The sequence below is a fragment of the Apteryx rowi genome, unplaced genomic scaffold (genome assembly GCF_003343035.1).
Source record: "Apteryx rowi isolate R43461 unplaced genomic scaffold, aptRow1 scaffold_75, whole genome shotgun sequence".
NCBI lineage: Eukaryota > Metazoa > Chordata > Aves > Apterygiformes > Apterygidae > Apteryx > Apteryx rowi.
In genome coordinates, this window is record NW_020451038.1 from 2,073,893 (window position 1) to 2,086,434 (window position 12,542).

Sequence of the window (12,542 nt, forward strand, 5' to 3'; positions counted from 1 at the left end):
AAAAGAACATGAAGAAAGTTGGCAGAGTTAGAATAGCAAAGCTCCATGCTAAGAATGCCTGGCCATAAGTCCTTGGATGGCAGAAGAGCTGTTGAAGCAAAACAATAACACAGATGAGATCAAATGGACACAGATCATCCATGGATAAGTTTAGGCAGAAAGCAGAAGCAGCTTGCTAAGCCTCAGAGTAGCAACATGAAAACAGCATAAGTAAAGCATCTATGAAGACTCAGAGTAAGAGCAAGGCTGGCTTACAAAGGYACCAATAAAAGTATCTGATACCTGAAGTAGTGGGAACTAGCCTGTGGCTTTATCTACCCTGACTTTCACAGCTGTGCTCAAAATCAGGCTCACTTTTGCACAACCAAATGGTTGAAGTCAATCCCATCCACTCTGCTACAATGGCAGTGCATAAAGCGTTTTTCCTCTCTCTGTGCCTGTCCACCCCAAATGGAGGCTTGGTTGGTTCTTTCCAGACTAGGGCAGTGCGAAAAGACAACGGGCAAGTATCATTGAAAAATCAAGAAGTTTGAGACTGAATGACTGAGCTAGCTAACTTCAGCTGTCATGTTATGTCCATGGAGGACCTTTCAGACCTATTAGCCAGCTGCACAGTGKCACRGAAAAATCTGTTTAGCCATTTGGATGAATCTTGTGGAATGCTTCCGAATCTGTACCTTCCTTTTATTTCAGATGAACAAGTTCTCTGAAGAGATCAGCTCATCAGTAYTCATATCGACAGGTTAAGTACTGCAAAATCCAATGCAAAGACAATAAACTGAGTGAGAACTTTCCAGGTGTGTTTAGACAGAGTAGCCAATTAGGGATGCCCAGCCAGTTACTTGTCACACTAACAGAAGGCTGACAGGGCATTTTCTGAGGTTATGCTGCATTGCAGATTCATTTCTAATCTCTTCTAGGACTGTGGATCTCTKCTAGCCTTTCCTTACAAGTACTTCCTTGTCTCACTAATATGTGGGTTTTGAAAACATTTGTGTTTTGTTTGGTTTTAAACACGACCCCATTTTTTATTAAAAAAAAAAAAAGAGAGCACGCACGTGGGAGAGCGCGAGTGAGTCCTGTATCCAGATTTTTGACAAGGCTGCCAAACCAGCCACCACTCTAAACTGCATTTCAGATCATATTCAGATTTGCATATAACCCTTCAAGCAGAACCTCCTTTCCAGCTACCAGAATTTGGCACTGGAATCTGGCAGCAGCCCAGAATAGCACAGGATGTGTGTGACACAAGTAGAAAGCAAACACATTATGACAGAATGAAATGAACACCTGCTGACAGACCATGTACATTCATGCCTGTTAACCCTGGCAATCTGATGGATCTGAAATGTACTTTCTCCCGACAATGTTATCAGAGCTATCACACTCCATTTAAAGCATTTCACTGACCTGCTCCGGTTGGCAAAGTTGGCGCTTGGCTGGGATCTGGTGAGGGGCACATGATTCCCGACTCTGTCAGAACTGCTGGGCTTTCATAATCTTCAAAGTAGCATGAGTAAAATTCTTCCTCACGCAGAGATGGTAAATCCGAGATAGCCAGGAATATCTACCAATTCAATAAYGTCCAATAAATTATTTGCCCCCTAACATATTCTTATTTCATATAATTTTTGGTTTATTTTTTCATAGTAAGAACCCCAGGAAGAAGTCACCCATACACCTATACATTTTTCTATTATGCCTCCTAGGCCTGGCTGCTCCATTCATCATGCCTTGCCATTCCCAAACCAAACTTGCTCATTCCTCAGCAARATCTCCCCCTTTGCTCAAGTCTCCAAATGAAGGCAGGTTCTCACCACCTCCTGACAAACTTCAAAACACTGCAGCATCTTGTTAGCTTTTCTACCAGCTCTCCGATACCACACTGAAGCTGTAACTTTAGGTAGCTTCTTTCAGATCTTTCCAACGAGTGTCAGAAATACTCTGAACCCCCAGAGAAGGGCACTTTATACAAATCAAGACAAGGAGAGATCCCATCCAAGCAGCCAAATAGTGCAAAATACTCGATAACTTCCTATTAGCAGACAAGGACTTACAGCTTTAGATGAACAACAACGAAATTATCTCCTGAGAGCGCTAAATCATGTAAGCTCCTTATAAGAGGCAGACAAAATGTGCTTGAAGGCTTAGTGATTCAATACACCACTGAAAGCAACAGGAGGACCTGCGACCCCTCAGAGCTTGCAGGGGACCTTCTACATGCTTGAGCATTGTCATAGAGGATCATCACTGCTCACATTTCTCTTTTCCTCTCTGCTGATATTGGCTGGAGTTAGTGACTGGATGGACAGGCACTGCTGTGTAGAGTTAAAGCTCCAGAGCCACTGCTCACTCAACCTGGATCGCAAGCACTCAGAGCGACGGCTGCACCTGCAGAGAAACAGCAAGAAGCCCTATGGGAGGTCTGCGCAGCCTAAACAGGACACACGTTCTTTGGCTTCCAAGCTGACGCTGGCTTTCAGAAACCTTGCTGGAGGGTCAGGGAGCCCACTGCACAAGCCACAGAAGTCCCAGCCTCCCACCACCATCCACAAGGGGATGAACTGTTGCCAGTACATACAGATGAATAGGCACTCGCTGGGCCTCAAGGGCCATAAATTAGTTGCCATGGCACTGCACTGGGAGACAGAGCCAGCGAGCAGATAGACACACTGGAATAAACCATGTCTTATTAAGCAATGTCAGCGAGTAAGAAGCGAAGAGTGCTAAATAAGAAAGTGACATCAGCAGAAGACCCAGGATAGTTTCTCTGTATTTGAAATGAAGCAGTTCTCACGCTGCAGCCAGACTGAAAACAGGCAGAAATCCACTGCGGGGGAGCATGGTGAGTGGTGACCAAAGACCCAAAAGGCAACAGAAAGATACTCTGTGTGCTGGAAAGAGAAGTGCAACTGTGGCTGGTGGTGGCGATGCTTTAGGGAGGCAGATAGAAGAATGGTAAGTCAGAGTGAATCTGTAGGCCAAGCATATCACATAAAGAAGTTAAAAACAGACTAAATCCAGACGCATAGACATAGACACACAGATACAGAAATGGAAGAGAGTAAGTAGACACATTCCCTAAGCATCATCCCTTCAAAAACCTTGCAAGTAACCAGGGATCTATCTTACCGTCCCTGAAGAACACACCAGCCACAGTAAGGATCTTTCAGCATCAGACAGGATTCACAGTCTGAATACAGGGAACACTCCAATATGGGAACCTTTACCACCTGTCAGAAAAAGAAATTAGTGAGAACAGCACACAAAAAGCAGGTTCCAGTTCTATGACTTCTGCCCAGCTAACAAGTTCTATTATCCTGATGCTCACTACAACTTTGTGTTAATTCCCAATACTGCTTAAAACTAAAGAAAAAAGGAACAAGTTTCCAGAGCCCATCTGAATGGCTGTTTCACATGTTGATGAAAAGCACTTAAACATYAGTTTCTACAGAGGCACTGAGGCAAACCTAAAACAAAGGCATTGCTATAACATAGATTATCCTTGACTTTTTTTGTGAAAAGGAGACCTTATTTAGTGATAAAAACTACACTTTAACAAAAAGGATTAAAGAATAGCAGTTTCTGTCTTTCTGGTTGCATACATACCACACTTCTCAACCCTCTCTTGGGCAAACAAGGTTACAAGGTTGAGCTTCTTAAATTTCTCACTATGACGTGGGTTCGCCAAACCATTTATTGTTTTAAAGCATTCTTCCTTGAAACAACTAGAATTTTAACATCCATTTAAAAATGAACTCCAGAATTGGTTTCAGATCTAGCAAAAAGCTCATGAAAGAAATCCATGTATCACACTTCTCCATTTCTTCTTCATACACTGCTACAGGATATTAACCCTTTACTTCAAGGGTTTGAAGTATCACAAAAAATAAATCTGGAAAGGATCTCACCATTTAATCCATTTCATTCCCCAAGGCAAAAATTTGCTAGATATGTTATTTATATTAGCATATCTATTCCAGAAATTTTCYAAGAATCGAAAAGCCATGAGCTACCCAGGCAATTCATGTGTCACTATCCTCATCATTTGGAATTYTTCCTTATTTCCTCACCTAAATCTCCCTACTTGCAATCTGAACCCATGACTCCGTATCTTACTCACTAGCATGATGGAGAAAGGGTTACTTCCTTCCTTTTCTCAGTTAACACTTGCCTCCACCTTTTTCCTCCCTTCTCCCTTAGACTTAGGGATACTAGTTCTTTCAGTCTTCCCTGCTTTTCAGGCCTCCACTGTTCACTCTTTAGCTCGTCTGGACTCTGTCATGGCAGATCATTTCTCTTGACATGCAGGTGACTGAAGCTGGACATGGTAGCTCTGGCTGAGGCCTCTGAATGCATCTTCTCTGTTGCCCAACTCTATCTGGCAGGACTATCATTTGACTGAAATTAGACCAACGGGCTTTGATCAATGTGGAAAAATAACCTCCTGCTGTCCAGGGGTAAGTTTGACTTGCAGAACACTTCTGCTTTGCTTTATTGACCCCCCCACCTTGCTGATTTCAGCCTCTTGCTCCCTCTTTAATCAGCTATTATATTGCCAGTTACTTTAAATCATCAGCTTCTAATCCCTAACCCAATACTTTTGCTAAATACATCTTGTTATTTGCATTCTTTATTGACAGAACAATTACTCTTAAGGATATATTTCAGATTTCCCTAATCTTCTTCCACTCACAGATTTTAACTCCTCCTTTGAAATGTTACAGAATTTCTGAATCCTGCAAAATGCACACAGGGGGATGAAAGGAAGCAGTCCTTTTCTGGTACGCTCTCATCTGTAGTTTGCTCTTTCCTTCAGACATGGAGCAACTCAGGGCCTGCTTTTCCTTTGCAAGGAGAATCTTTTTCTTTCTAGCTCAAGAAGATGAYTTGAGTGTTAAATAAATCCTCTTAAATAAGGTATCTCTAGCTGGATTTTCCACTCTGCAGATATCAGTATCCCAAAAGTTTCACCARTCCCCATGCCTCTTCTCTTCCTGCTGCCACCAGACAGAGGGAGAACTACAGAAGGCAGGAGAAGACGATGGGAAGTTGCCTAACATGGTTCCTTATATATTTTGATTTCATCTTCAAGACTCTTATCATCTACCTGGYGAGAGCACACCTCTGCTAACTGAAGGTACTTCCCACACATATCTGCTTTCCATAGGTTATGTGTCTACAGAAGAACAGCTTAATCTTAACTGATTAAGGACAGGAGATGTGCCACAGTTTTAATTACACAAAACCTCCCTTTTTGCTGCAAACCCAGGATAAGGCATATTACTTGTGAACCTAGGCGACTCATATTCCTCTGCTCAGGTGAAGATACACTGTCACCTGAACAGTCCTTGCTCRACATGGAGGAACTCAGGGATTTAGGCTACCTTCTCTCCACCCCAATGGAGCAGCCTTTTGTAACCTGCAGTTCATACTCCTCCACCACTGCTGATACAACACAGACTGGCATGTGCAAATAGACCATGGTTTAGGGTAACAAGACTTCCCCCACACTTCATACAGCTTTTGCAGAAGGCCAGTCCCCTACCAGTATGCCAGACTGGTGCCACCAGGTGCCACCTTGTGTAGGTGCCACCCAGCACAAGTCTAGCTATGGGCACTGTTTCTCTGCCTCTTCCAACCCCTTCAGCAGGTCATCTGGGCCACAAATGCTTTCACTTTGCTGTAGAAGGGATTTTATTGCTCTTACCATTGACTGGGTCATGACAAAGAGGTGCTTCTGCAACTGGTCGAATAGCAGGTCTCCACTCACCATGCTATTTAACTGGATAGCTAAAGAAGCGTATATACTGGTATCTCCCATCGCTCCTAAGTACGCCTGCAAGAGACAGAGTCACGCTGGTATGTAAGCAGAGCAGAGTAGGAGCAGGAGGTACTGTCCTACATCAGGAGCAACCTGGAACCGCTGCTGTGTGCAAGGAAGGGTTTCCACCTCCCATCAAAATCCCAATGCAACAACTTCAGCAGCGTCAAGCAGGTGCCCAGCAATACCTGCAGAAGCCATGTAGGACACAGCAGTCCTGACACTGGCTCAGTGCAGATGTAACCAAGGGCAGCATGACAACGGCTTTGAGCATTCACATTCTCAATGGACAATACAGACAGTGTGAGAAGAGGCCATCTGATAGCAATGATCTTTAGTGGGAACCTGATTGCTTAAAAGATTGAGGGGCAAGAGAACTTGCCTTTTTTCCCTTCACCTGAGCATCGCTGATTAGTTTTACCCTCTGTTTCTTGTCGCATCCAGCTCGTACCTTGTGCAGCCTCCCTCTGCTGTCTCCCAGAAAAGCAATAGTGTGGCCATCTTCCACATTCACTGCCACAGCTGTCAGACGGGCTTCTGTCTTCTCCAGGAGTGGAGCTGCTTCCAAGGGTATCCGGCTGGCCATAGGGCTGGGAGTGTGGTCAGAGCCACASGGGTAGGCATACAGGGTGTCCTTTGTTGAGGGGAAAAACAGGGAGACCAGTTCAACAAAAGAAGGTACARGTAATACTAGCATCTTCAACCTTTATCACCATTTCCAGCCAAACTCCTCAGAGGTGCCTGAACAGYGAATTCAGCTTTGAACACCTCTGGGGTTTTTGACTGAGAACAGAAAACCAGCTTTTAATAATTAGTTATGTTGGCTGTTTGTAGCCTTAACGGACCCTGCAGACATTTCAGCCAAGTCCTTTCAGCATAACAGACACATCAGTAATGAAATGCATCTGAACTCTATTAAACTATCAATCTCCCAAGTGATGGGCTTAGGGAAAATTCATTCTGTTTTTCACAATAACCAACCAACCAAAAAAAAAAAAAAGCCAACAACAACAAAAAAAGGAGACAAGAATTCCTGTTTCCAGTACAAAATGGAACCAACTACCCAGTCACAAACATCACCTCCAACAATTACCCATGTTTACGTTGTGCTATCATATTACCTACAAATGTGAGTTCTGAAGCAGAAACCCAAAGCATCAGGACATATACAAGCACAGAGTGGAGCACAGCTTACAAAAAATCAGAGTGCATAGGTCTAGAGTGAGGCCAGAAGWAGTCAAAACAAGAGTCTTTTCTGCACATCACTCCAATTCTTCAGAGCTTTGTTAGATATCTGAAAATTAATTCCACTGTGTACAAAGCACTGTGTGAAAACACTTATCTTTCTGTTCCGGTTAGATACCTTCCAATCCCACCAAACATTCACTTATTGAATTCTAAAGGAAACGGAATAAAAGCTGCCAACGGATTTACTATTTGCATGCGTGGAGAGAAGATATTTCATTATGCTCCTATTTTTTCCCCCTAAATAACAAACCCAATCTTGTCTAGGATAGTTTCTCCATTGCTTTATAGTCTTTCTTGACACTTTGTTCTGTATCCAATCTAATTTTACAGTACGCTTTTGGAGACTGAATGCAGCATTGTTCATTCAACAATTACAAACGACATTTTAATCAATTAATGGCTTGTCTTCAGACAGTGTTGTTTGTACAAACTAGTGATTTTCATCACGGAATTCCTTATGGGTAGCATTTCCACGCTCCTCTCCAGTCCTTTACTGATTGCTTTTATGAAGCTGTGCAGGGAGCAGGGCACTAACTGAGCAGTTCACATGGGCTGCAGTTCCCCCTTCGCCCTCAGGCGAGGTGATTCAATGGAGACTCCCCGAGCAGGGCGATGCGTTCTTTCCATCCGACGTCCCTGACTTCCCATCTGCCGGTGCTGAACCGCATGGTACCGTTTAGTACCAGGCAGGCCGTCCTCCCCCGTCGGCGGTCAGCGATAACACCCACAGCGTGGAATTCTTGAGGCATCCGCCTGCTCCCCCCCCCGCCACCCCAGTGCAAAACCTGAGCCTTTTCGCCGCTCTCCTCCCATTTCTCTGGTTTCTCGCATGACGGCCTGCTGGAGAAACTAATTACCAGGAGCTTTTGACAAAGTCTATGAAAATTCCATGGCAAAAATATATTTAACCTGCGCACCTCTCTCTTCTTCTCAAATTTACTGCTATTGTAACAGGTAAGGAGGGGGTGACACGATATTTCCATTGAAGAAACCATGCTAGACTATTACTACCTTCTTTCTCGTGTTTTGTTTTCCTTTCAAATACTAATTCAGCTAATTTACTGTGTACTAGGTGTAAGGCTCTAAATTAAAGCCTCAGAGCACGTTACACTTTTAGCAATGGTCAGAGTTTCTACCCTCCTCTAACCTAGCACTCGTTCTGAAAGACAGATTTGATAATTTTTCTCATCAGCTCTATCGCTTCATTCTTATGCTTCTTCCAACCTCCTCTGGGCTTGGTCAGTTAAAGATTTCTATTTCTCCAGTTGTCCAGTTCCTATAAATTTTAACRGCAAGTGGGTCACTGATGAATTTCTATATTCAAAAACCCCAAGCSTTTACTTTGAATGGGATTGTGACCCTCTTTTGCAACCTTCGTATCAACGCAGACAAACACTGGAGCCTAATGACCTCACTACCRAGGCCAATTTTTCAAAGTTTGCTGAAAAAATGGATACAAGGCAGGAATACTTGTATCCCAGATGTGCTCAGAACTGTTGTTGCCTGTGTGTGATGCCAAGGCCAAGCCACTTCACACCTAACATCTAGCTACCAAATGACAACATGACCGGTGAAAGCTTTCCCAGCAGCAGTACGGCCTGCCCACGGCCTCGCAGGGACTGTACGCAGGGCAGTTCACCACAGTCAAGGGTGAAACTTGTTCTGTTCCACAGGATTAAGCCCACAATCATTGTATAAAGTGTTTACATAAATCCACATATAAAGTGTCTGAATTGTTTTCAGTGACCAACATCTTGGCAATGAGGTGGAGAATACGCTTCAGGGATCATCCTGTGTCCTCCTGCAATGCAGCAGGCTTGGAGGCTGCAGCTCCTGGTGGGAGTTCTGATGTGCTCTTCCTACAGTCCACAGATGCAACGACAGGGACAGGACTCGGAGATAAATCTATATCTATACAACAAGAGGACTGGGAGCTTGGTGCAAAAGTGCAAGCCAGATATTTGGAAAACTATATCCTGAGAAGAGAAACAGCCTTCCCAAGCCTTGCAAAAACCCTGCTTCAGACTTTTAATTATCAAGACACTAACAGCATCTACACAGTGCCCTGCAACCCGAGACCAACGGAAAATTCTGTATGCTTTCAGACTTCCAGCACTCTAGAACAAATGAACCTGTCCTGAAATTCACATAAAAACCAGTATTTTTTCCTAGCTGGAACTGTGTTGAAGTGTAAAAGCCAATGCCAGTCCCTCCTGGTGTGCTAAAAATAGAAGGGAGTGCTAACTGGGGAAAAGGGCATACCTTGTGCACAGGCTGGTTTGGAAGCAGAAAAACGTGAAATTCATCAGCATTATTCTTACATCAAGCACAAGCTGCCACCATTGAACCTGCGAGTTAAAACTGCTCCTGCATAAAATGTTCATTGACAGCCGCTTCCACTCAGCGCTGAAAGGAGCAGGCCGGAGCTGGCACGGGCCCTTACGTGTTGTTAGAGACAATCTTAGCGACAACCGCTACCATGTACTGAATGGCCAAGGATAAAGTTTGCTAGGACATTTACATATCATTGGACACAGTTGTTAATAAGGTGCCACAGTTTAATCGGCCCACTTAGTGCCAAACCGCGCAGCTGGGACCCTGGAATAGTGCGCCAGGACTTGCATAGCAAAGACCTGCTTTTTTCTCCCACCCACTGCACCCATTTCCCCACCGGATCAAATCACAGTGGGACTCTCCATTTTGAATGAAGGATCTTCTAAGCTGTTCACATTGGTCCAACATTTAACTCCCCCAAAGCTGTCCTAAAGTCACCTGTGACAATTCCTTCCATGCTGTCCCACAGAGGACACGTGGGACGTGACTAGGAACCACAGTGAAGGCAGGACACAAACTTGCGAGGCCTCTTGCTTCCCAAATCTTATATACTCCTCCTGACCTTACATTCTTCCTGCTCTAAGTCTGCTCCTTTACCCTTGGGTTGTCCCACAAGTAGCCTACAATCAGCTCTAGCCACTGAAAGAAAAAACTGCARTTTTAAAACTGTTTTTGGACCACGCATCCAGTTCCAGAGGTTTCCTAAGCTCTGTGGTACCACTTCACTATTTGTGGCACAAGGCTAGGAAGGGCAAGTTATCTGGACAGCCTGTTCTGTAAAAAGCAGGCACATGATGATGTGCTGCTCTGCTAAGGGCTAGCAAGACCTTAGGTGAAAACAAGCCACTCACAGCGACACAGCCTCCTGCTGGGACACCGCCTCCAGTACCGCCTTGGACAACACTGCTGCTCTATGTTAGTGTCGCCGTCTCTGATACCACAGCACCAGCCAACACAGCTAACAAGCCGCAAGGATTCAGGATTTGCAGTCGCTTCAGTTCACCTTTTTATCTTGCAACATCCCATCATGCCTTTGCCATAGAAATTAAAGTTATGCCTATAAAGAGGATTATCACTGCTTATAGCTCTGGAGACAAAGAGGAGCCAGGTCAGGAGCAAGTTGTCTTTGGGCACAAATACAGTCTGGGGGAATGGGATTTTGTTGACGCACTTGCTTTTGCTTATGCTCTGCTTTCAGTTCTGGGTGTCCTTACAGGAAGCCACTGTGAGGCGCGACTCACCTGTACGTGACAGGGACCAGGCACACCTTTAATTCACACACAACTTGAATTCCCCTCCGCAGCACACAGGTACCTGCCTCTGCTCCCCTACAGCACACACCAACACGTGAAGATATTGATTAAGAACAACTTAAATGGCAGCTTCAACGCTCTTGCCTGGTATTTCCACAAGACAGACCCTAGGGTCAGGTCACACCAGATGCCCTTCCCCACGGCCACAAGCAGTGCATCACCCTCTGCCAGTGAGTCTGCCCAGGCAGGATGGAGAGCTGCAGGAGCAACGAGACAGATTGTACTTAAACGAGAAGCATTGGTTCTTGCATCGCTTCGCTGCAATAGCTGAGAAACATGGCCTGAGCCCAGAGGCTCTACAACCCCAGCAGATTTCATCATACGTCTGTGGGAAACGAGCTCACTCCAGGAACACAAAGCAGCACAAAAACGTGCTACAAATTCCTCTTTACCCTGGCAAAGGTGTAAAACCACTTACCGCTGGCAGCTGGACACAGTTGGAACTGACATCGTATTCAATATAAGCCACTTCTGTCCCTTCTTCTGACTTCCCATCTCTCATGTAGCAAACATCCCTAGTCCAGTTGGTGAGGCGATCCACCTCCTCCATTGCGTAGACACAGAGCGCAGACTCCTCACTCAGTTTGCCGGAAGAAGCCTGCCAGGCGGAGAAGGCTGCAAACAGCACTTCTCCCTCGGTGCCAAACTGCCCCCGGGCCAGGCCTTCTCCCGGCCGGGTGACATAGGCTGCCTGCAGGAGGCTGTACGTGTTGGCTTTGCTCTGGCAGAGCAGAGGTAGCTCCACATATGAGTAATAATGAGAGTCATCCAGGCAGATCCGTGAGATGTAAGTCTTGTACTCCCGTGACTGAGACTTGAGGTCCCGACGGTAGAACAGGAAATAGACACTCGAGCGGTAAGTAAAGGATTTAATGAAGTGGTGGTTGTACTCAGAGAGCCGGCCCACAGCCAGTTTTGCTGTTTCTTCATAGGAGAAGATGGAGTGAGAGTCGGTCGCTTGAACGTCCCCTCCATGGGCCCTGAGATTTCGAGTAGTGATGGGAGGGATCCCTCCTCCAACTCCTCGGCTAGTGTACCCTCGTCCCACAAACAGCAAAGGGACCTCATCCTTTGAGGAGGCTACAAGTCCCACGGTGGTGATATTGGGATCGTTGGCAGCAACATACTGAGTGTCACCAGGGCTCTCTGGTCGGAAGAGAACGTGGTCAATGGACGTGAGGCTCCTCTTCTCACAGATCCCCTGGTGCACGCTGCCACACACAATGAGCTCCTTCTGCGCCGCGTTCACCAGCAGCAGCTTGTTGTGATTGTCAGTGTAGTGTGCTTGAGGACACTCCAGCTTTGAAACTGGAGGGAGGCAATCTTTACTGTCCAGAACTGGCCCAGTCTGAACCACATTCTTCATCAGCAGGTCAGATGTCAACTGAAAAAGAAAATTGGTGGCCCCCAAATAAATGGTCCCAGATTCCAAGTCCATAGACAAGTGGAGGAATTTTGTAGTGTTGCGTGAAAACGTGACATATTGCAGTCCCCTTGGAATCGCTGCTCCCAAGAAACAAAGAACAGGAAGGAGAAATGTTCCCAGAGGCATGGTAAACACTCTGCAAGAGAGAAAAAGCTGTTATAACTCCTCTGAAACCAGGAGTGAAGATTAACATACACCAAACTCCTTCAATATCATTCTTATGAGAGATGGGCAAAGAGGACATAGAAAGCAGAGAACTAGACTCAAAGAGCCAACACAGGATGTTCTTAGAAACACCAACAGAAAGAAGCCTACAGGAGTATCGGAGGCTTTGCTCAGTCACCTTGGCATCAAGATGACAGGCACAGTATCTTCAGGAGGAGCTGGAATACTACAA

The 12,542-nt window shown here is 45.3% G+C and overlaps 1 protein-coding gene across 2 annotated transcripts in view; it reads right to left on the reverse strand.

The window, feature by feature from the left end:
• Positions 1 to 12,281, reverse strand: part of PLXNB1 (plexin B1) — a 42,183-nt gene extending 29,902 nt beyond the window's left edge. Inside the window, exons 1-6 of one of the 2 annotated variants that reach the window (XM_026087972.1) lie at positions 11,138 to 12,281; positions 6,276 to 6,458; positions 5,711 to 5,839; positions 3,133 to 3,233; positions 2,259 to 2,391; positions 1,411 to 1,567 (exon numbers count right to left, since the gene is read on the reverse strand). In XM_026087972.1, the coding sequence (XP_025943757.1) occupies positions 1,411 to 1,567; positions 2,259 to 2,391; positions 3,133 to 3,233; positions 5,711 to 5,839; positions 6,276 to 6,458; positions 11,138 to 12,271 (1,837 nt within the window). In that variant the 5' untranslated portion in view covers positions 12,272 to 12,281. The remainder of the gene's footprint in view (positions 1 to 1,410; positions 1,568 to 2,258; positions 2,392 to 3,132; positions 3,234 to 5,710; positions 5,840 to 6,275; positions 6,459 to 11,137) is intronic. The other variant, XM_026087973.1, reaches the window with a different exon arrangement.
• Positions 12,282 to 12,542: the final 261 nt, after the last annotated feature.